We start from the raw sequence: 23851 nt of genomic DNA, 5'->3' as shown, positions 1-23851 counted from the left end.
ATCTCACTGCCTCTCTTCTCATTCAGGCTTTAGTCCAGCCCAATTGCAACATTATGAATTTCTACAATCCACAACCACGGATACGTACAATCTCAACATCAATCTTAAACAAAACGTCTGCTTTTCCCCCTGATCAAATATTTAATTAACCATCAACATGTAATAATAGTAGATAGTAAAGCGGTTAATTTAGGTTAAAATACAATAAAATAAATCAAAACAAAACAACTTGCTTCACAACAATTGCAAAAGTGTTCAATTACAAAAGTCCACAAGAGAACAAAAGCAAAATGACAAGTAAACAATGCAATACCAAGGAGGAGCAACAACAACAACAACAACAACAACAAAAGCATTTGATGTTTCTGTAAAGCTACAATCTCAATATACATTTTAAACAAACTGACGGTTATTTTGAAAACCTTGCTGCCTTTCCAATGTTCAACATAAATAAAATGTTGCTTATGTTTAGGCAAGTAAAACAACGTGGTTAAGGTTAGGCTTATGTTTGGGTTAGGCTGAAATAACAAAACACTTTAAATGTGACTTGTGGTTGAAACATAGACTTTGGAAACCCTGTGGAGGGAACACTGCCCTCTGGTGTTAAAGTCAAGTATTTACTGGCCACCGTGCTATTTCAATAACAGACTGTATGACGTGTATAACGTTTATACAGTGAACCCACTACAGTAGACTAGTAATAATCCTCAATGCTGCATGATACATGTTGGGCCAGACATATTGGAGTATTGATATTGATATTGAATTAACATTGATATTGAATTAACAGTGATATTGAATGAAAGACATGTTGTTTGAACACTGACATTGAATGAGAGACATGTTGTTTGAATACTGGCTGGTCCTAGTGGAGACAGTGGGAGCACCCAACCCCCACATACCTGGCCATGTGGGCCAATTTGAATACCACACCCGTGATAAAAACCACAGGGATGCGAGCCGATTCCTTTGTCCCACAGCAGCGAGATAAGGGGAACCAATCGGTGTGCCTAAACCACAGCAAAGACACGCCCTGCACCCCAAAACATATACAGGTTTGGAGCCTGAAAACGTCAGTTCCTAAGCAGCCTAGCTGCAGACAGGTCCTCCTCTGAGAAGTTCTAAGTGACTAATCGTCGCGACAGGACGTGCGTTTGTATCCAGAGACAAACCGCCCTTCCCCCCTGCCCGGACCCGAGCCGCCCAGGCCGCAACCAGGCCGACGACCTCCACATCAGGGCCAAGCCAGCTCTGATATCCTGAAACCGACCCGCATCGCCTGAGTGCCCTCAACCCGAAGAAGCGAGCTGTGAGGTTCCCCCTTTCCTCCACTGAGACGACAGCAGATGCAAGAACCCAGCGTGGCCAGCTGAGATCGACTGCCTATTCTCAAACCCCCGCTCCTTCCTCCACTTCTTCCTCTTCGAGACAAGCGGCCGCCCGCTCCACGAGCACCCCTCCTCCCCGCTGGAGGAACCTTGCGAGTCCGACCGCAACAAACCTGCATCCGCGTTTGCAGAGCTGAACGAACAAGCCAAGTAAGACTGAATTGATCACTCAAGTCCGGGCTTAGAATTGTTAGAGTTAGATGATATATATATCTTTAGATATACATGATTGACTGATATGATACTGTAAATGAATCTGTGACTGTTTATGTCTGACTGTGACTGTGGGTTATACATGCATTACTGAATCCGAGTGTTTAGACGCTAGCCAGTTACTTCTTCACCGATCCACGGAGTGGATCTAATATAGCCAACGAGCTGAGAGGAACTTGTTTCGCCAATTCAAAGTCGATTAACTAATCGTGGCGAAGTAAGAGCCTCACGGCCCTGTTTTTCATCTAGACGGTGTTATTTCTCACTCACGGGCACGTGCGCAAGCGCGTGAACGGACCCTTCCTTGCTAAATACTCACACACATAGCTACTAGTCGGCTAACCGCCATTTTGTGCCTAGAACACATTCCCTTAGTCTCCATCTTGGGCCGATCGCCATTTTGGCCCGAAAGCACACCCCCGTATCCTCCATTTTGTGTCTAGTCGGTCCTTCCGGGTCGGCCATTTTGAGGCGAGACCCCTCACTCACACACACACACACACCCACACACACACTCTGCCTCCCTCTAGTGTTCATCCGGTGCTTTACAATTTTGATGCAGATAAATACCCCTACCTCACATTTACCGACCATGCATTGAAATGTTTAGAATGTAACTCAGTTACAACTTGAATTCACTGACTGTATTGCCAATCCCTCTCTTTTATTTTATATATAATAAATATTGTCAACTTTTATTAGAATTCAACTGTTTCAGAGTGATTTTGTGGAATTGTGGTAAACTATTGCCTAAGGTGTAAGAACTCTCCCCTTTCAGATTAGACTGAAGGTGATTCAGATTAGGTCCGGTGATTAAGCCGGTGGTGCCCCTAGGTTAATCCTTATCAAGGATTACATATTTGATTTTAATAATTTTATGAAATATTAATAATTTTCGGATTATTAATATTTTATTTTACCTAACTAAATTCACCCAAATAACGAGCACAACATACACATAGTGAACAGTTACTGGTTGAATCATGACACCAACACACCATGTCTGGTCCATCTTACATAGTGAAACATGTTACTTAAAAACATCTGTATAAAGCTGAGGGCACTTGAGATGAACAAGTTTTCACAAATTCATCTGTAAGCTATGATTTTTATGACATTGATAATTACAGCTTCAATTGAACAAATGATCTACAGTACAGGCCTTGTTGATTATAGTGTAGCAATGAGACTGAGTGTAAAGGTCAGGCCAATCACAGGTCAAGTTACAGTCAGTAATAAACCTCAATGCTTCATGATAGTGGTACACAGGAAGTATAAATCCTTACACCAACACGCCATGTCTGGTAAATTCTGCATAATAAAACATAGTAACAGAAGGTTACTGAAAAATATTTGTAAACATTAGAAAGCTCAATGTACTTAAAGGGGGACTTACCCCCCAGTTATGTATCAGAACAGTGATTTGAAAAAACCTATGGAAAAAAACAAGAAATGACGTATCCTCTTGTCTATACTATACTCTTTGGCTGTGCTCAGCTCAGGAATTTTCTCCGGAAATCGACGCCATGACAGTTTGCCCACCGCCTCGAAAATAATTTATAGGAGAGCTGCAATATCTTTATAAATATCAACAACTAGCCAACGCTGGTGGCCTGTATGGAAACAGCGTTGCTCAAAATGGTTGAAAGTTATATCAATTTGGTAATTCAGTGGCGAACTAGAAATTAAATTATTTTTCTGCATGTATGTGTATGTGGCGTGTATCTATCGCTAAAAGAGCATAGTGACGCGAGGCTCGTTACCGCAGCACACCGCACAATAGGACAAACCCCCCGCTCTGGGGTAACACAATGCGAGATTTCTCCACGTCATTCCCTCGTCCAACTTGCGATATACCGCGCCATGAAATCCGTTTTAAATTTTCGTTTGGGGGCTTTTCGTGATTCTTGTTTAAAGTTGTGCAAAAGTTTTCCTCTGAGCGCAGAGCTGCAGGCTGCGTTCTCCCCCTCCCTCCTCCCAGACCCCGGCTGGCGAAACAGCAGAGCTCTCCTCCTCCTCCTCGGCCCATTCACTCTGTCCAAACTCAATACTGATCTAATCTCAGTATGATATGCAGATGAAAGTCGCTCAGGGAGGCTCACTTTGGTGCTGGGGCTCGGAGCTGATGATGTTGCTGCAAACACACAATAACCCCTCCCTCCCTCCAATAGGCTTGGAGTTGTGAGGAGCCGGGAAAGGGTACAGGGGGAGTAGGGGAGTAACTATCTTGAAATCCCATAGTCTTTGGTTCATCGTGACGTCACGACGTATCAAATATCCCATTCATTTGAGGGCACAAAAAAAAGCAGTGTTCCACCCATAGAGGGCGCTTATGCCAGGTATGCTGCTGAAAAATGATACAAATGGTAAAATGGCAACAGTTTGCTGTCAAATGTGGAAATTTTGACCAGAATTCTTCAGACATCACCCCCAAAGTCATATACTGTATATTGGTTAAAAGCTGAAAAAAAGTGTTTTGGGGGTAAGTTCTCCTTTAATATGAACACACATTTTCAGAAAGTTAAGTTTTAACCAGAGATTTTTAAGACTCAAAACATTACAATTTCCACTGAGCAATATAATGTTGTTCAGAAAGAGAGAACAGGAGGAGCGATTTATTTGATAGATTTATGTTTAAAATCAACTAGAAATATTGAGCACTCATTTCTAGCACCGTTTCTAGCGTCGCTTTGAGCATGCGCACATTGTGTAGTTGAGCAATTGTGTGTCGTGCCCCCACACACACGCACACACACACACACCTCTCATTAACATCCCATAACATCACAGAGAAGCCTCAGCTTGACAAACTTTGATATCAATGGTCTCTGCATCACCAGCGGTAATGCATCACTGCATCACCAGATGTAAATGACTTCATGTACATTCATGTAAATTACTTACTTATTACTAGCTTCTCTCTGGTTGGTCATTTATGTAGCCTATGTGTAAGACCAGTAGCCTCTTTTTGGTTGGTCTCTATTTTATTTTGTGTTGTATTATGTTTTTTGCTTATCTGATTGTCTTGTTTGTAAATGTATGATGTTTAATGTTCTATGTGGACCCCAGGAAGACTAGCTTATGCTCTGCATATGCTAATGGAACTCTGACAAACTGAAGTAAACAATAAAAAAAAAAACTCTCCAACATTGAAATATGGGTAGAGTTTCTCAGTGAAAGTGTCTTTATAAGTGTAGATGTGAGTGTTGTCCTCAGAGTTGTAGAAGGACAGCTCCCCCATGTCATAGTCCAGCTGGACTCTGATCCTCTGGAGACTCTTCTTCATTGTGACGGTCTCACCAAGCCCATTAGTGTATTTTCCACTGAGGTGCAGTAAAGCCCAGATTCCATCATCTGGTGAGACACATCGCTTCCCCTTCCTGTCAACTGACTCTTTAGCCAAACCCACAAGCCAGTCAGGATGATCTCCCACCTCCACCTCCCAGCTGTGTTTCCCTGAGCTGAAGCTCTCAGAGCCCAGAACAATGTTATACTTAGTGTGTCTCTCTGGGTTGTTAGGGAGCTGCTGCACTGTGTGTCCACGTCTCACACTGGTCAGGTCATCAGACAGATAGAGCCAGCGGTTTGCAGTGTTTGGGTCCAGAATGACAGGACTGAACTTGACCTTCCCCTTCATCTTCTCCCAGACTCTGAAGGACAGGTTGCCCAGGTGTTTGGCCACATCTATCAGTGCTTCTGAGACCAGCTGTGGATCTGACAGTGAGCACTGGGCTCTGACTCTGGTCTGAGTGGCTTTATAACAGGTGAGGAACGGCACATTGAGTTTCTGCAGGTCTTCTTCTACAGCAGAGATGCTGTCTGAGAGAGAGGAGATCTTCTCCTGAATGATCTTCATTTCTCTGGCGATCGTCTTCCTCTTCTGCTCCTTTTCCTCCCTCAGAGCCGTCACTCTGGCCTCCTCTTCCTCTTTCAGGAACTGGTGGAGCTTGTTGAACTCTGCTCTGATCTGTGTCTCTGTGACCTCCAGCTGTTTATTGGAGTGTTGAACCACTTCATTATATATCTTCTCCACCTCTTTGTATTTGTTCCTCTTGACCTGTAGAGACTTTAAGTCGGATTTCAGCTGCTCCTGACTGACTTCTTCTTCTATACTCAAATCAATCACTGAGAGAGAGAGAGAGAGAGAGAGAGAGAGAGAGAGAGAGAGAGAGAGAGAGAGAGAGAAACTTTAAAAGGGTTTGAATTTAACATCAGCCAACACTTCATGTCACATGTCACGTCCTCCAGTATATTTAAACATAGGTCATCTTAAATGTCTGTAAGGCGCCATGTGTTTGAGCGGATGATTGGCTGAGGCCTGACTTGAGGGCGGGCCTACCGGGAGCTCAGACATCATGGCCCCTATCGTTGCATCAGCGTTGTTTCTAGGCCGAGCGCCTGGCGCTGCGCAAATCAGTGGGCGTGGACCAGCGCACTTGATATCTTCGTGTTGGCGCTACACGCAGCCTAAAGCATTACAACCACGCCTTTTAAGCGTAAAATTATGCACCGTCATGCTCATTGGATAAGTGCAATAAACGAATCGCACGCTTGCCTTTTAAGCTCCAATTCCAGTGGTCCAGCAAAACCAGACAAAAGCCAAGCGCTCTGCCCCCCCCCTCATCCAGTCTGTCTGTCTCCATATATAGGCTATTATTCCATATTATTATGCTTCTCAAACCAATCTAACTGCAGTTTAAATACTGCAAGCATGTAAATACGCTACACTATAGCAAGATCAAAGTGAAAAGAATGTTCTAAAGGCATCAGCTAGAAAAATATAGCCTATCCCTATATGATGAGATTAATAGATTGGTGAAAGTTTGTCCAGAAAGATATTGTTTTCTCTCCCCTGCTAGGATGGTAGGATATGCACATAAATATAGCCTACATTATGTAAAGTCATTGCATAAATGTGTTTTTATTGTAAAACTAAAATGTGAAGTAGAGCCAATTTATTGGAGCGGACATCACAGTAGGACATGACAGAAGCGCGTTACGCTGTCACTTATCTAAATCACGTTAAATCGACAAGGGACATATATAGGCCCAGGATGACATATAGGTTTCACATAGGGTGGTGTTTTCATTTCGATGTTTTATTTGGTCCAATATTGAAATGTTCTACAATTGCAGGTTGTGTTACCATTACACATTATTTAGATTGACCTAGATCTATTTCGGCTCATTTGGTTGCTATTTAGTAGTGAAATTGAGTACCGCATTGCATGCTGGGACATTCACAGGCAGTGAACTTACAACTGCTATTTCCTATGGGACGTGTGTTGTGTCTGTCTGAGCGAGGGAGTCAGAGAGAGACAGTCGTATTGTGCCTGTCAGACTGAGGAGAGAGGGAGAGAGTGACACAGAGAAGGGTGACAGAGGAGAGAGCCAGAGGGGAGCCAGAGGATAGCCAGAGGGGAGCGCTCCGCGCAACTGGCGCACTGAATAGGCCTGGTTTTCAAAAGCGCTAAGCGCTAAATTTACGCCAGGTGGGAAGATATCATTACGCCGATATTTAAGGCCGACACGCCCAGTCTCGCCCATTCTGGGACTGTGCCACGCCCATTCGGCCTAAAGCGCATTTGGCAGCGTAAAGCCATATTGATATCTTCCCGAGGCAGGCGCAAGGCACGTTTTTTTGCGTTTAAGGCCCGTTTTAGCGCCGAAGGCCTGTGGGAGAATAGGGCCCCATTTCTCCACAGAAGCCGAAAGGGGAGAGTGATTATGAAGTGTGTTGGATTGTTTCGCGTGACGCCATGTTAAACACCAATTTGAATTGGACCCCAAACCGAGGATAATGGCCTAATTAACTATTGACCATGAACAGAACCCATAGATGTTTGTCAGTGTACGTGTTCACGTTTGTTGGTGTCTCATCAAGTTGCTTCGGCAGCTAATCTTCACATTGTGGACCAGCATCACACAACAGCCTCTACCTGGCTGTGCTGTGGAGATCTGAGAATAGTGTTCAGAGGAACTTTCCCTGCTTGTGCTGGCCAGTGGAGCAAGCAGAGCCGAGGACAGACGACTAGACCACCTGGGAAGGACAAGCTCACGCTGGAAACCTTAACCTCACTACTAAGTCATCGTTCATCGTCAACGTTCACTCAAACAGGCATGGCTTGAATTGTCTGGCTAACCAGCTGGTGGCTTTATGAGACCTAAACAATGACACTTAGTTTAACATGAACAAATTAACCATCCACTAAGCTGGGGCACCGTGACAATTAGCCCATGTGTTAATTTATGAGTCATCTGTGTCATTTCTGTTTTGTTTTTTTTCATGTTTGATTTGTTTTCTCCTCACAACTTACCTTTAAGTCTTGAGAGGCTCTTTGATAAATGCACCACTAGATCATTCTTATTTATCCTCCTCAAAGCCTCTTTGATCACTTCCAGAGTGTTTTGCTTGTAGGTCAGCACCATCAAATCCACTGTGTCCGTCCTTTCTGCATTCTCCAGTTGGCTCCTTGGGATGTGTGGCAAACCTACCAGGATGTCATCCTGCTGCAGTTCCCACTTGAAGTTCTTGAACTCATCAGCTATCAAATCATCCAGTATGTCCTTAAAGAGCCTTTTTGTTTTCGAGAGCTTCTCTCTATCCGTCGCCATCGTTGCTTCCTGGTAAATTCAAATATTTTCAAATCAAAGGACAATTATGATGATGATGATGATGATTTAAAATTAATCTCATCTCATTAAAACTAGTATTAGTAGTATTGATTAGTAGTAACTATTACAGATATGGAGGTCTTGTAAAAGCACTGTACTTTGTCAGCCAGATCACAAAAGCTAATTGATAATGTAACAGGTTATATGTGTTCTCTTGTCATATATAACTCTTTGGTACAAACACACAGTACTTGTATGAATTTCTTCAACAAAGTTAGAGCAGTGTGTGATTCCTCTCTTTAATCCGCTCTTTAACATTACTTTCATTTCTGTGAACTGGTTAATCTTGTATTTCCTGCCTGTAACTCTTTCAGCACCATGATGAACTGGAATGAACCACCTGATCTGATCAGATCAGGGCCCGTATTTATCAAGCTTCCTAGAATTACTCCTAAGAACACTGCTAAGAGTACACTTATGAGCAAAAGAATTCCCAGCCAAAAGCTGCACTTAAAAGTCAGTTATTATGCATCTCACTCCCTCTTTCAGCGAGGTGTAGGACTGAATCCTAAGTGTCAATCTCAGAGCTGATTTACGACAGGTGTGTGTGCCGTAAAGGGAAATGTTGATGACGCAATTCCAATTACACAGGAATGGCCAATCGCTGAATGGAATCCCTTATGCACGAATATCCTAAATAGAGATGATTCAACAGTGAAATGCACAATGGGAGTGTAGCATATATTCACCAATAATTTCAGAAAAAATGATCAACAAAATAATACAAGATAGCCTACATTGAAAATGACTCAAGAATAGGCTAAATGTTTCCTAATCCACCCAATTTACCTAATCCCACAACTGACTCGAAACGGGTGTGCTGTCAATTGACTACCCTATACAGTATAGCCAGGTTCTATAGGCTGTATGATGAGCAAACATGGAATCCAAAAGAAAGCCGAATTGGAGGGAGGATGACACGCTGTGCTTAGTGGAGAAGATTTGCGCACGTCTCTGTCTCCTGAATGCCATGATGTCAACATTGCCCTGCTGGCAACTCCTAACCACTTAGGACACCTCCTGAGGACTCCTAAATAGCTGGGGGAGTAGGAGTGTTTCCTAATCTTAAGAAGGTTGATAAAAAGCTTTTATTCTTAAGTGTGAGAGTAGGACTAAATTTCACAAATTCTCAGCACTTATGACTAAAATGGCACTCTGAGACGCTTGATAAATACGGGCCCAGATCTGTACATGTTGGTAACACTTTATAATACTGAATTCTTTGTACATGTTCTGTTAGAGGATATAAAGAGTCCTCTAACAGTTTGAGTGTGCAATTTTCACAGGTCAAGTCTTCATTACCAACATCCCTCCTCATCATAGGGCTCAACTTTTCATTCCTACACTTTCCTACACTTCCTGTACTTTTACTGCCTAATTTTAAGCCTTTAAATGCCACTTTGCTCACATTATGAGTAAAATTTACTCTCTCTCTGCTTCCTTTTTTTTGGGGGGGGGGGGGTAATTTTGATCCATTTGTAGTTTTTGTGCAGTGTCAGATTTTACAAAAGTCCCCAGTATAAAAGGCCATAGAAGCCAGAAGGGGGGAAAAACAGTGCAGATTTTGGACTTCCAGCCATTTTTGCTAAAATATTATTAATTACCTGATGTTAAAGGAGCATTCTATTGAAAAACAATGCTGATTTATTTTGCACATACTGCACACTCACACATATCCAAAAACTGTGAACAGTTTGCAGGTATTCATTTAGTTTGACAGTTATTGAGAGTTGATTTGAGTTAAGTTGTCGACCAGTGATGTCATTGTGCACATCACTGGTCCACACAATTTAACTAAAATCAACTCTCAATAACTGTCAAATTAACTCATTGAGTGCCAATGACGACTATCGTCATCAATTCAAATAGTAACGTAGAGTGCCAATGACGACTAAAGTCGTCAATTGCGTTTTTTGACGGTGGGACGTGGATCAAAGCCTGATGCATCTCCTGTGAAAGTATGGGGGATGTCGAATGTGTAGAAGCTATTTTACGGACCCATTAGGTGGCGACAGTGCTCTCCAGATTAGAGAAAGGTGAGGAAAAAACAGAAGTCATGGGGAAACGGAAACCGCATCGGTATGCATTGATATGCATGAAGCATAACGTTAGCTGTGCCTGTGAACAGCAGCCAAGCTGCTGCCACAATTGAGCCCCTCCGTCTCCGCTGCGATAGCCCCTCCACATGATTAGTTGCCGACACCAGCGTCTTTCTGAAAAGTTACATTATTCTCAGCTGGAAGCGCTGGGAGCCGGCGACAAAAACGGCAGAACGCTGTGAAAAAGCTTGGCGTAGCGCACTTTTCAGTGCAGAGCAAACGCAGCAGAGAGCCACCAGAGACACTCCCACGGAGGAGGGGTGTGCAGTTGAGGGGGGTGGGGCACGCAGGGCAGCATACAACAGTGTTGGTGTTGTGACAGCAGGCTCGATGGACAGATTGCCAAACACAAGCTAGAATATCTGATGCCCACCAGCAGTAAATCAAGACCAGCAAGAAGGTGTAGGGTCTGCGCACGCAGCGGCCAGCGCTGCTGGTTGCAGCTAAAAAATATTATTTTGCCAAACAAAATTCCTTTGTTTTCGCTGTTTTATTGAAGGAAATTATTTTTGAGGTGTCACTACATCAGAAAATATTAGCTTCAGAGTCAGTGATGTGCTTGAAATGCTTCATTTCACAAAAGGCTGATTATCTCAGCTTCTAGTTTGAAACGTCTGTTTTTGGTGAAAACAACCTATCTTCTACTGCAGATAACTAAAGAATGGAAAATGATATCAATAAACTTTTTTTTGCTGATCATACAATAGAGTCTCATCGTTCTTTGGGCGTGTTCGGTGTTACTGTTTACATAGTATTATCACACAATATTCTGTGGGCCTCGAGAAATCACTGAAAACGCTCTGAAAGGGCTGGCACTGGGAGCATCCGTTTTCCAAAAGTGGCTGGCACTCAATGAGTTAACTGAGTCTGCAAAACTGTTTACAGTTTTTGGATATCTTTGAGTTTGTGCAAAAATAAATCAGCATTGTTTTTCAGTGGAGCATTCATCCTGGAGGTAAGGCCTCAAATTTGTAGTTTTTACAGTGTTTTCATATTTTCCACCATTTACCCATGTTTGGCATAGGGATCCATGTCATGCAGTTTACATGAAATGGATCTCTTTACTGTCAAAGTGGAATAGAGAATCAGTAACCTAACCCTAACTCCTATAACCTATGCATGTACAGGCAGACAAAACTATTTATTTCACTTTCACAGTAGAAACAAAACACAGGGCAGAAATGTAAAATGTTCGCTGCTCACAGCAAAATGGCAGCCGGCAACAGCTGAGCCATTTAGTCATGAAGATAAAACAGTTAAAAAATGAAGAGAAAATGAAATGTTGGTGATAACTTTACACCTTTAGAAGAAGCTCACATAAACCAACCAGCATACAGCTGCATTAGTGTCACATAGTTGTACAAACACAACACAATTCTCCATACTATCACATGTTTCCTGGTAGGATGAGGATCCTTACCTGGTCAACTGAACTCACGTCTAGATCAAGTCAGATAGACTTCCTGAGGTCATCTGTAGAGGGAACACTGACAGACACTTCTTCCTGTTGTTCGTCAGTTGTGGGTCTGCACACCATAGGAGAGTTGTGGGTCTGCACACCATAGGAGCAAAGCTTCATTAAAGGTTCATAGAGCTGCGTCATTACATTTACAGGAAGTTGACTCCTCCTCCTCTGTCATGCTCTCTTTCACCCTGCCCTTTTCACACTCTGGCTCTCAGCTTCTGCATTGAGAAAGTGTGGTGACTTACAACTTTCTGTTGCCAGCTGTCCTTCACTAAATCACTCAACAACCTACCCCCCCCCCCCCAAATAAATAAATACATAAATAAATAAATAAATAAATAAATAAATAAATAAATAAATAAATACATACATACATACATACATACATACATACATACATACATACATACAAGTAGTTACATTATGTATAGTGCTGCTAGTAACCATTCTGATTTTGTTGTTTTTGTGAGAGTGGTTTGTCAAAAAGTTGCAAAAAGAAACTAATTGAAATTAAATTACAACTAATCATACTTAGGCTATTGTTTAACAACACTAAGTGATTCTCATGGAAAGACTTAGGTTCATGAGGTCCAACTCACTTGGGACGTTTCAAACTATCTGGGATCCGTTTCTGGCCTACCTGGATGAGGTTAGAGGAAGTTGCCCAACTGATTTCCCATGGACTCCTTGTGTGGGATTGTATGCCAACAAAAAACAAAACAAAACAAAATCTGTGCAGCACATGGATAACCTACGTGGCCGGTAGTGCCAAGTTAATGTTGTAACTGTGTAGATCATGTTAATCGATGAGTTAGTGATATGATCACATGCGTGAAAAGGCACAAATGGATTAAAGTGTTGGACTCGCCTGTTATAGAGTGTTAGAACACGGCTCTCTTGAATACTCGATTCTGATTGGTCAATCAACAAGATTCACCGGTCATTATTTCTCGACAACCGACCGCTGCTCTGCTGCTGGTTATACTGATTAATCCAGCTGTGTCAACACTCACGACAATGATTAGGCACACCTGGATTAATCAGTTGATAAGAGCCTTTTGTCAGCAGACAGAGACGCAGAACTAATTAGGCCAACCAGTTGCAGCTGTGGTGTCTTGTGTGCCAATTACGAATGAAACCGCTTTGTCGTTGAAAACGCTATTAAAAAATCTATTTGAATAATTATTTTTGTCAGATTATTGAATGATTTAGTTGTAGGCCGTGTTCTAAGCGGGTTAATGTATAGTGAGCCGGTGATTACTGGGGAAATAATGACCGCTGCGCGTCGGGCTCAATCATTCACCTGTCGGTCATTATTTCCCCAGTAATCACCGGCTCACTATACATTATCCCTTACATAAACCTCACTAACGACAAACTATTGTCAGGTGTGTATCTGTGTGTAGATCTCTCTGGTGATTTTGCAGCAGGTGGGTCCAGACCAGCGATATTAACCCTTGAACTTCCAAATTGCCCTGGATAGGAAAGTTCTGCTAGGTAGTGACATCCAAGTCTATCCTGATAGCTTTCAGAAAAGTATTAGATGACCACTGCTGAACACTACCTGTTTTACCTTTGGACCTGACCTTGACAGACCTCATTGCCTTAGTTTCAGCCATATGGTCATGCCATCACTGAGGTCAAATTGAAACTGTGCCCGGTTACTGAGCCATTTGACGGCAACTCGAATATCAGCCCATTGACCTGCAGCTGATCTCGGCTCAATGCAATTTCTATAGCCATCATTTTTAGAAGTAGCAGGACTCACTGATTTGGAATCTTATATCATCCCTAGAAAATTCTCTAGAATGTTTTAGCAAAGGATAGCTAGGCTCCAATGTATTTTAGAGTCTAACAACTTTTCATTAGCTCGCCACAGGTACTAAGGCTTCTTAAGGCAGCATTGTCTATCTTTGTGTAACAGGTTTCCCCTTATCAGTGCTTTAAAGGAACACTCCGCCGATTTTCAACCAGCTTTCTATCATTACAAAATCAGTCATATATCCAAAAACTGTAAAGCGTTTTGCAGGCATTCATTTAGTTTGATAGTTATTGGACCAGTGATGCCATTTGTGCATGAATGACATCACTGGTCCACAACTTAACTCAAATCAACTCTCAATAACTGTCAAACTAAATGAAGGTCTACAAAACTTTTTACAGCTTTCTGATACACTACTGATTTTGTAATGATACAAAGCTGGTTGAAAATCGAGGTGTTCCTTTAAGCTTTTCCAGCCAAAATACTAGTACCAACATTAATTATTTCACATGCTGGCTTAACTACCACTATAGCTGCTATCAAACCATGCAAAAAAAAAAAAAATTCTGCACTTACCCATAGCATTGTCTTCAATTGTACTTATTCTTCTATACATATATTATTGCACTATTTATACTACATTTGTTTTTGTTTATCTAGTAGTACATGCATTTTATATTGAAATGTGGACCCCCCCACACTAATCCTCCTCCACAGAAATGCTTGATGCCCTTATGGCCGGGGGGGGGGGGGGGGGGGGCTATTTCTCCTACCAAGGCTATTTGGCCTACGCTTAATAGCTTGAGTTGGTCCTGTTAGCATCCTATGGCAGTAGTCTTAATAGCCTGAGTTAGTGCTGTTAGCATCCCATGGCAGTAGTCTTAATAGCCTGCGTTAGTGCTGTTAGCATCCCATGGCAGTAGTCTTAATAGCCTGCGTTAGTGCTGTTAGCATCCCATGGCAGTAGTCTTAATAGCCTGAGTTAGTGCTGTTAGCATCCCATGGCAGTAGTCTTAATAGCCTGCGTTAGTGCTGTTAGCATCCCATGGCAGTAGTCTTAATAGCCTGCGTTAGTGCTGTTAGCATCCCATGGCAGTAGTCTTAATAGCCTGAGTTAGTGCTGTTAGCATCCCATGGCAGTAGTCTTAATAGCCTGAGTTAGTGCTGTTAGCATCCCATGGCAGTAGTCTTAATAGCCTGAGTTAGTGCTGTTAGCATCCCATGGCAGTATAATAGCCTGAGTTAGTGCTGTTAGCATCCCATGGCAGTAGTCTTAATAGCCTGAGTTAGTGCTGTTAGCATCCCATGGCAGTAGTCTTAATAACCTGAGTTAGTGCTGTTAGCATCCCATGGCAGTATAATAGCCTGAGTTAGTGCTGTTACCATCCCATGGCAGTAGTCTTAATAGCCCGAGTTAGTTATGTTGGTGTCCACCCGCAATGCCGACCTTAGGTTTAGGCGTGGGGGGTGGGAGAGGTTAGGTTTTGGGTTAGGGTCTGGGGGGGGGTTAGGTTTAGGCGTGGGGGTGGGAGAGGTTAGGTTTTGGGTTAGGGTCTGGGGGAGGTTAGGTTTAGGCATGGGGGCTGGGAGAGGGGAGGTCGGAACTGCGGGAGGTCGGAACAGCGACATGGAACCGTTATGTTAGCATCCCATGGCAGTATAATAGCCTGACCTAGTGCTGTTAGCATCCCATGGCAGTAGTCTTAGCCTGAGTTAGTGCTGTTAGCATCCCATGGCAGTAGTCTTAATAGCCTGAGTTAGTGCTGTTAACATCCCATAGCAGTACCCATGGCAGTAGTCTTAATATCCTGAGTTAGTGCTGTTAGCATCCCATGGCAGTAGCCTTAATAGCCTGAGTTAGTGCTGTTAGCATCCCATGGCAGTAGTCTTAATTTCCTGAGTTTGTGCTGTTAGCATCCCATGGCAGTAGTCTTAATATCCTGAGTTAGTGCTGTTAGCATCCCATGGCAGTAGTCTTAATATCCTGAGTTAGTGCTGTTAGCATCCCATGGTAGTAGTCTTAATAGCCTGAGTTAGTGCTGTTAGCATCCCATGGCAGTAGTCGTAATAGCCTGAGTTAGTGCTGTTAGCATCCCATGGCAGTATAATAGCCTGAGTTAGTGCTGTTAGCATCCCATGGCAGTAGTCTTAATAGCCTGAGTTAGTGCTGTTAGCATCCCATGGCAGTATTCTTAATAGACTGAGTTAGTGCTGTTAGCATCCCATGGCAGTAGTCTTAATAGCCTGAGTTAGTGCTGTTAGCATCCCATGGCAGTATTCTTAATAGACTGAGTTAGTGCTGTTAGCATCCCATGGCAGCAGTCTTAATAGCCTGAGTTAGTGCTGTTAGCATCCCATGGCAGTAGTCTTAATAGACTGAGTTAGTGCTGTTAGCATCCCATGGCAGTAGTCTTAATAGCCTGAGTTAGTGCTGTTAGCATCCCATGGCAGTAGTCTGTGCCTGTGACATTGCTGACCTTCGTTTGGAGCTGAGTTTCAGCAAAGTGCTGAATGTTTGAGTCAGGTGGAAGAAACCCAACAATGTGTCACCATACACCTTCACAACAGAAACTGGAGCCTCACTGCAAAAAGTGACCCCCTGTCTTATGGTGAGCCTGTTTTTACAAGTCACAGGTTTCAATGAAGCAAGCAGATACTGTTGTGAAAGACTGGCTTACCTTCTCAACAAAATGAACGACTGAATGAGTGTGTGGTGATTGTACAACAATGGGCTCATAGTCACAATATCAGACATGAAACCTCAAAGGTGTGGCTAACCTTACCTTATTTCTTGATCATCAGAATCAGCTTTATTGGCCAAGTATGTGCACATACACGGAAATTGGGTACAGTAACAGGAAGTTTGCCAAGAGCAACATGCATGGGCCTGTTTAATAGGTCCATGGTATGTACACCAATAATACAGTTTTTGCTTTGTTTACTTATGCTACTTAAGTTATTTGGGCTAGGCCTATGTTATTATTTAGACACAGAGAGAGAGAGAGAGAGAGAGACACACACACAGACACAGACACAGAGACAGACAGACAGACAGACAGACAGACAGACAGACAGACAGACAGACAGACGGACAGCGAGACAGACAGCGAGAGAGCCAGACAGACAGTGAGAGAGCCAGACAGACAGAGAGAGAGAGAGAGAGAATTTGAATTACAAAAACTACTTTATTGACGCCTTCAGTTTACAAAACGGAATCATAGAACAGATCCTAAATCAAACACAGCATTTTTGTTTACAAGCAACACCAAAACATCAAAGATAATAAGAATACTACTACTACTACCACTACTTCTACTACTACCACTACTACTACTACTACTACTACTACTACTAATAATAACCAAGGATGAATTTGCTGTATAGCTGCGACCACATGGCATGGATGGCAGGGTCAGACCACCTACTCTGTCCCTGCCCCCACCACCACCAGACCCTTTTAGCCAATTGGCACACACACACACACACACACACACACACACACACACACACACACACACACACACACACACACACACACACACACACACACACACATACACACACACACACACACACACACACACACACATTTCATCCTCCTAGGGTGAAAACTGTGCCCGCTAAAGCGTGGAGAACTTTTTTGGGCCGACCGACACAGTGACTTATAGAGCTGCTGGTCTCAGTTAACAAAGAGAAACCCACCCACTGAAAAAACACACAGCCTAATTTAGCAACCATAACTAACAACACAACAAAGACTGTGATTAATGTTTCCATACCTTAATGTGCTGGAGAAAATAAGTTGCCACACAAACGACGAGAAGTTAGGGTGAATCTGAGAGAGAGAGAGGAGCGAGGGAGAGAGAGTGTGAGAGGGAGGGAGAGAGAGTGAGAGAGAATGAGAGAGAGACAGAGTGAGTATGCAGGTAGCAGCAGATTGTTGTGAAAGATTAGTTCCAATGCTGAAATGACAACAGGCTGCAGTCTGTCTGACTGTATGTCTCTGCCTTTCTGCCTGTCTGTCTGACTGTATGTCTCTGCCTTTCTGCCTGTCTGTCTGTCTGTCTGTCTGACTGTATGTCTCTGCCTTTCTGCCTGTATGTCTGACTGTATGTCTCTGCCTTTCTGCCTGTCTGTCTGTCTGTCTGTCTGTCTGTCTGTCTGTCTGTCTGTCTGTCTGTCTGTCTGACTGTATGTCTCTGCCTTTCTGTCTGTCTGTCTGACTGTATGTCTCTGCCTTTCTGCCTGTCTGTCTGACTGTATGTCTCTGCCTTTCTGCCTGTCTGTCTGACTGTATGTCTCTGCCTTTCTGCCTGTATGTCTGACTGTATGTCTCTGCCTTTCTGCCTGTCTGTCTGACTGTATGTCTCTGCCTTTCTGCCTGTCTGTCTGACTGTATGTCTCTGCCTTTCTGCCTGTATGTCTGACTGTATGTCTCTGCCTTTCTGCCTGTCTGTCTGTCTGTCTGTCTGTCTGTCTGACTGTCTGTCTGACTGTATGTCTCTGCCTTTCTGCCTGTCTGTCTGACTGTATGTCTCTGCCTTTCTGCCTGTCTGTCTGTCTGTCTGTCTGTCTGTCTGTCTGACTGTATGTCTCTGCCTTTCTGCCTGTCTGTCTGACTGTATGTCTCTGCCTTTCTGCCTGTCTGTCTGTCTGTCTGACTGTATGTCTCTGCCTTTCTGCCTGTCTGTCTGACTGTATGTCTCTGCCTTTCTGCCTGTCTGTCTGTCTGTCTGTCTGTCTGACTGTATGTCTCTGCCTTTCTGCCTGTCTGTCTGACTGTATGTCTCTGCCTTTCTGCCTGTCTGTCTGTCTGTCTGTCTGACTGTATGTCTCTGCCTTTCTGCCTGTCTGTCTGACTGTATGTCTCTGCCTTTCTGCCTGTCTGTCTGACTGTATGTCTCTGCCTTTCTGCCTGTCTGTCTGACTGTATGTCTCTGCCTTTCTGCCTGTCTGTCTGTCTGTCTGACTGTATGTCTCTGCCTTTCTGCCTGTCTGTCTGTCTGTCTGTCTGTCTGTCTGTCTGACTGTATGTCTCTGCCTTTCTGCCTGTCTGTCTGACTGTATGTCTCTGCCTTTCTGCCTGTCTGTCTGTCTGTCTGTCTGACTGTATGTCTCTGCCTTTCTGCCTGTCTGTCTGACTGTATGTCTCTGCCTTTCTGCCTGTCTGCCTGTCTGTCTGTCTGTCTGACTGTATGTCTCTGCCTTTCTGCCTGTCTGTCTGACTGTATGTCTCTGCCTTTCTGCCTGCTGTCTGACTGTATGTCTCTGCCTTTCTGCCTGTCTGTCTGACTGTATGTCTCTGCCTTTCTGCCTGTCTGTCTGACTGTATGTCTCTGCCTTTCTGCCTGCTGTCTGACTGTATGTCTCTGCCTTTCTGCCTGCTGTCTGACTGTATGTCTCTGCCTTTCTGCCTGTCTGTCTGTGTGTATGTCTCTGCCTTTCTGCCTGCTGTCTGACTGTATGTCTCTGCCTTTCTGCCTGTCTGTCTGTGTGTATGTCTCTGCCTTTCTGCCTGTCTGTCTGACTGTATGTCTCTGCCTTTCTGCCTGTCTGCCTGCTGTCTGACTGTATGTCTCTGCCTTTCTGCCTGCTGTCTGTCTGTCTGACTGTATGTCTCTGCCTTTCTGCCTGTCTGCCTGCTGTCTGACTGTATGTCTCTGCCTTTCTTTCTCTCTGCATGTCGTGGAATCACTTCACTCAATGTGCAGTAACCTGTAGCACCTACTCCAGTGTATATAACCCCCCTCTCCCACGTACACACACACACACACACACACACACACACACACACACACACACACACACACACACACACACACACACACACACACACACACACACACACACACACACACAATTTGAAATACGTTTAACTGAGAAATATCTGTGCAATATCTGACTCAACGGTAAATAACTGTGCAATACCTGTGCACAATAGCTGACCTGTTTATACATGTAGCTTATAAGCTACATGTACTGTATAAACAATCAGGTCAGGTATTGCAGTTATTTGCCATTCAATGTGAACGAGGCTTTTTGAGTTAGATATTGCACAGATATTTCTCAGTTAAACGTATTTCAAATTGTGTGTGTGTGTGTGTGTGTGTGTGTGTGTGTGTGTGTGTGTGTGTGTACACTACAGTATGTGTGTATACACACAGGGGTAGGTGCTACAGGTTACTGCACACTGAGTGTTCAAACTCGCAAGGTGTTCAAAGTGATGTGTTTATAGTGTTTGAAAAAGTGTTCAAGGTGAGAGGGGTCTGTGATGATCTTTCCTGCCCGTTTTTTTGATTTTATTATTTGACTCTGGAGGAGTACAGGTCCTGGATGGAGGGCAGTTTGGCACAGAGGATCTTCTCTGCAGTCCTGACTGTCTGTTGCCGTCTGTGCCTGTCATGTTTGGTGGCAGAGCCAAACCAGGCGGAGATGGAGTTGCAGAGGACGGACCTGATGATGGCGGTGTAGAACTGGATCAGCAGCTCCTGAGGCAGTTTGTACTACCTTTTTTTTCTCCATTATTTTATTTGTCAATTTTTCAACTTTTAGAACATGAAAAACAAAACAATAAACAAAAAAACATAAAAAAGCAAAACAAACTCAAACACAGAGAAAGGAGAAAAAAAAAAACATACCAAAATTGCGACATGGTGCTACCAGCTACCTGAGAAGCCTATGCGCTTACAAAAGAAACCGACTGGGAAAGTTACTCGTCGTTTCTAACCTCGTCCAAGTAGGCCAGAAAGGTATATATATATATATATATATATATATATATATATATATATATATATATATATATATATATATATATATACCAGTGTTTCCCCTAGAAAACCTTTCAGGCCTGGAGGGATTTCGAAACGTACCCCGACCGCAACGGTGGGGGCCGTTGCTGGCGACGCTAAAGTTTTAGCTAACCTGTTCGCATCTATGTTCGTAATGGCATCCCAAGTATCATCACACTATTATGGGATGTGATGCGAACAGTTGTATTATGGGATGTGTGTTTCCCAACGACACACGTTGACACGTTTTGGAACATCGCTGCACGCTGGCACAATGCTCGTAAAAGCAAAATGCTTATTGTTTTGAATGATTTGGCACCTTCTATTACTGTCAACACCAGTATTGTTGTATTGTAATACTATGCCATAAAGGTTTATTGAAATTTTGGAGAGCAGGGGGGGAATCTAAAAAAAATAATAATAATCGTCTCGCAATGAGGAACTATGAATAGGCATTGTGACATAATCAGTGGTGTCGTACATCCTTCCCTGCATACGCTTTAAGTAGGACTGTCTCCTCTTCCACCTCTGACATCTCCAACCTTCATCTGACATCTACATTTGACCACATCAGGTCTTGAGACTTTCTGCATCAAATCCGTTTTTTTCACTCAGAACTTCGGTTCCTACATCACCAGAATGCCTCTGCAATTTGAACTGTGTCCTGGTCGAATGATCGGAGGTTCCCACCCTTGCTTCATCATTGCTGAAATTGGACAAAACCACCAGGGAGACATTGATATTGCCAAGAAAATGATCAAGATTGCAAAGGACTGAGTGAACTGGAGCACAAGTTCACCAAGCGAGCCCTGGAGCGGCCCTACAACTTCAAACACTGGGGAGAAACCTACAAGCGCCATCTAGAGTTTAGCCATGAGCAGTACAGGGAGATGCAAAAGTATGCCAGTGAGATTGGCATATTCTTCACTGCCTCTGGAATGGATGAGATGGCCATGGAGTTCCTCCACGAGCTGGATGTGCCTTTCTTCAAAGTTGCCTCAGCCGATGCCAACAACTTCCCCTATCTTAGGAAAACTGCAAAAAAAAGCCGTCCCCTGGTGGTGTCCAGTGGGATGCAGTCCATGGAGACGATGCGTCGGGTCTACCAGTCGGTGAAGCAGCACAACCAGAACTTCACCATCCTGCAGTGTACTAGCGCCTATCCTCTGAACCCCGAGGATGTCAATCTCAAAGTTATCACGGAATACCAGAAGGAATTCCCATCGGATATCCCGGCACGAGCGGGGAATCTACATCTCTGTGGCCGCCGTGGCGATGGGGGCAAAGGTTGTGGAGCGCCACGTGACCTTTGACAAGACCTGGTAGGGAAATGAGCACGAGGCATCCCTGGAGCCCGCGGAGCTAGCAGAGCTGGTCCGATCCATCCGGCTGGTGGAGACGGCGATGGGAACGCCCACCAAGTTGATGCAGCACCTGGTGGGCAAAAAGGTCAGAGTGGACTTCTCCCGATTTTTTTATCCCATTTTTATCCCCCATTAGTGCTAATTTTAATTAATTTATCCTGGTTGCTGCTCCACCCTCTGCCGATCTGGGAAGAGCTGAAACTGGCTCCATGCTTCCTCCGAGACATGGGCAGTTAGCCAGCCGCTTCTTTTCACCTGACAGGGGAAGCTTCACCGGTAGGACAGAATTAAATTTAAAATCCTTCTTTTAGCCTACAAATCGCTCAACGGCCTAGGCCCACAATACATAGCAGATCTCCTCCCTCGCTATGAACCAACTAGACCTCTCAGGTCAGCTGGGTCCGGCCTAATAGCTGTCCCAAGGATCCACTCGAACCAGGGCAGGGCCGCCTTTACACACTGTGCTGCTGTTAGATGGAACAACCTGCCTGAGGCCCTCAGATTTTCCCCAACACTTCCTATTTTTAAAAATGGTCTAAAAACTTTTCTGTTTAACACCGAAATGTCTATTTATCCTATTATTTTCCTGTATTGACCAAACGTGTAGCATCTTACTGCTTTTTTGCTTTTAATTGTATTTTTATCTTCTTTTATTCTCTTATGTCTGTAATGTCTTGTGAAGCACTTTGAATTGCTTTAGGTATGAAATGTGCTATATAAATAAAATTGACTTGACTTGACATAGCACGTGGGAGGATCACGCTATTCCAACGAGTTCCCCTCCCTCCGAACAGGCGCCCCTAACGAGCAGAGGAGGCAGCACATTAGCAACCAGGATATTGCATGTTTTGGTGAAGGGGTTCCTATATGAAGGAAACCCCCAGGGGGCACGGGGAGAACATGCAAACTCCACACAGAAAGGCCATTTTGACGACCCCACCCGGGCAGCGGGCACTCGAGGACATGCGGACGGGCACGCATTCCTTCAGCGCTCACAGCGTCCCAGGTGGGAATCGAACCCAATCGAACCCAGGACCTTCGAGCTGTGAGGCGACAGCGCTTACCACTGCACCACCGTGCCCCCTAGGTCCGAGTGGACGTGGAGGAAGATGACAGCATCACAGCTGCTATGATAGAATAAAGGATCCGCCATGGGGGTTGGGAGAGAGGACTCCGCCGGAGAGGGAGAAGGCTGGCCATCAGCCACGAGCCGCGGTAAATAGCAATATTTACCTGGAATGCAAGTTATAACCAGCCATTTATATGTCATTTACATCTACATTAAACAATAAACAAAGAGAGTGCCTTTTTTGTGTGTGTGCTTGTTAAATTAACATTTATGGGCTAGCATCTAGCATCCAATGTTAGCCCATCTGCTAACCTAAGCACACATATTTGGTTTTACAGTAAGAAAACATAATTGAATTTTGATATACAAATCCAATGATTATATTAGTGAGTGACATCATTAGGGAGCCCAAGCAGGAGCATCCCAAATGGTAGCTGGATGTCAGCACTGATGTCACAATCAATATGAGACCTCATAACATAATAGTGACTAACATAGTGACAGCTGTGTGTGAAGTGACATCATCAGTGTCTATGACCTGATTAGCATATAGCTATATCCGCGCAGTGATTAGCATACTGTAACCTGATCATGTCACCACCCATGACATCACAATTGCTCAAGTGATTTTTTTTTTTTTTTTGGCTCAAGTGACATAACTGATGACATCATCACTGATGACATCATCACTGATGACATCTTCACAGATGATGTCACAATGTCTAGGACAATAATCAATGTCTGTCACAAATCACGTATGCGCAGAGCCATTGTGACAACATGACACCTGACTGGCAGCAGCTATTGCGGATTCATGCTTGTTTGTTAATTAAAATGTAATCCTACTAATATAATAATTGGCTATAATCAGACCAATATCTGATGAAAAGGGGAATGTGCACCCGTCTTTGTAACAGAAAAGTCATATGAGGATCGTGTGTGTGTGTGTGTGTGTGCGTGTGCGTGTGCGTGTGTGTGTGTGTGTGTGTGTGTGTGTGTGTGTGTGTGTGTGTGTGTGTGCGTGT

At 43.8% G+C, this 23851-nt stretch overlaps 1 protein-coding gene and 2 pseudogenes across 4 annotated transcripts in view; 1 reads left to right on the top strand and 2 right to left on the bottom strand.

Moving 5' to 3' along the window:
• LOC310794898 (E3 ubiquitin-protein ligase TRIM35-like) overlaps positions 1–23851 on the bottom strand; it is a 571381-nt pseudogene that overhangs the window by 48683 nt on the left and 498847 nt on the right. The window lies entirely within an intron of this gene.
• LOC310794753 (nuclear factor 7, brain-like) lies at positions 4143–11929 on the bottom strand. 2 transcript variants are annotated; one of them, XM_083656782.1, is made up of 3 exons: positions 11814–11929; positions 7919–8225; positions 4143–5726 (listed from the first exon to the last, which is right to left on the bottom strand). In XM_083656782.1, the coding sequence occupies exons 2-3, from the start codon at positions 8214–8216 to the stop codon at positions 4681–4683; spliced, it is 1344 nt and encodes a 447-aa protein (XP_083512908.1). In that variant the 5' UTR covers positions 8217–8225; positions 11814–11929; the 3' UTR covers positions 4143–4680. The 2 variants fall into 2 exon arrangements, with proteins under 2 accessions (XP_083512908.1, XP_083512907.1); XM_083656781.1 differs by having other exon boundaries at positions 11796–11904.
• Positions 21033–22898, top strand: LOC310794459 (N-acetylneuraminate-9-phosphate synthase pseudogene; annotated as a pseudogene). Its single transcript has 2 exons — positions 21033–21842; positions 22845–22898. The product of its transcript is annotated as an N-acetylneuraminate-9-phosphate synthase pseudogene (transcript).

Source organism: Poromitra crassiceps, assembly GCF_964638095.1.
Source record: "Poromitra crassiceps genome assembly, chromosome: 20".
Classification (NCBI taxonomy): Eukaryota; Metazoa; Chordata; class Actinopteri; order Beryciformes; family Melamphaidae; genus Poromitra; species Poromitra crassiceps.
Note: the sequence above shows the minus strand (reverse complement) of the source record. Positions and strands in the feature narration are given on the sequence as shown.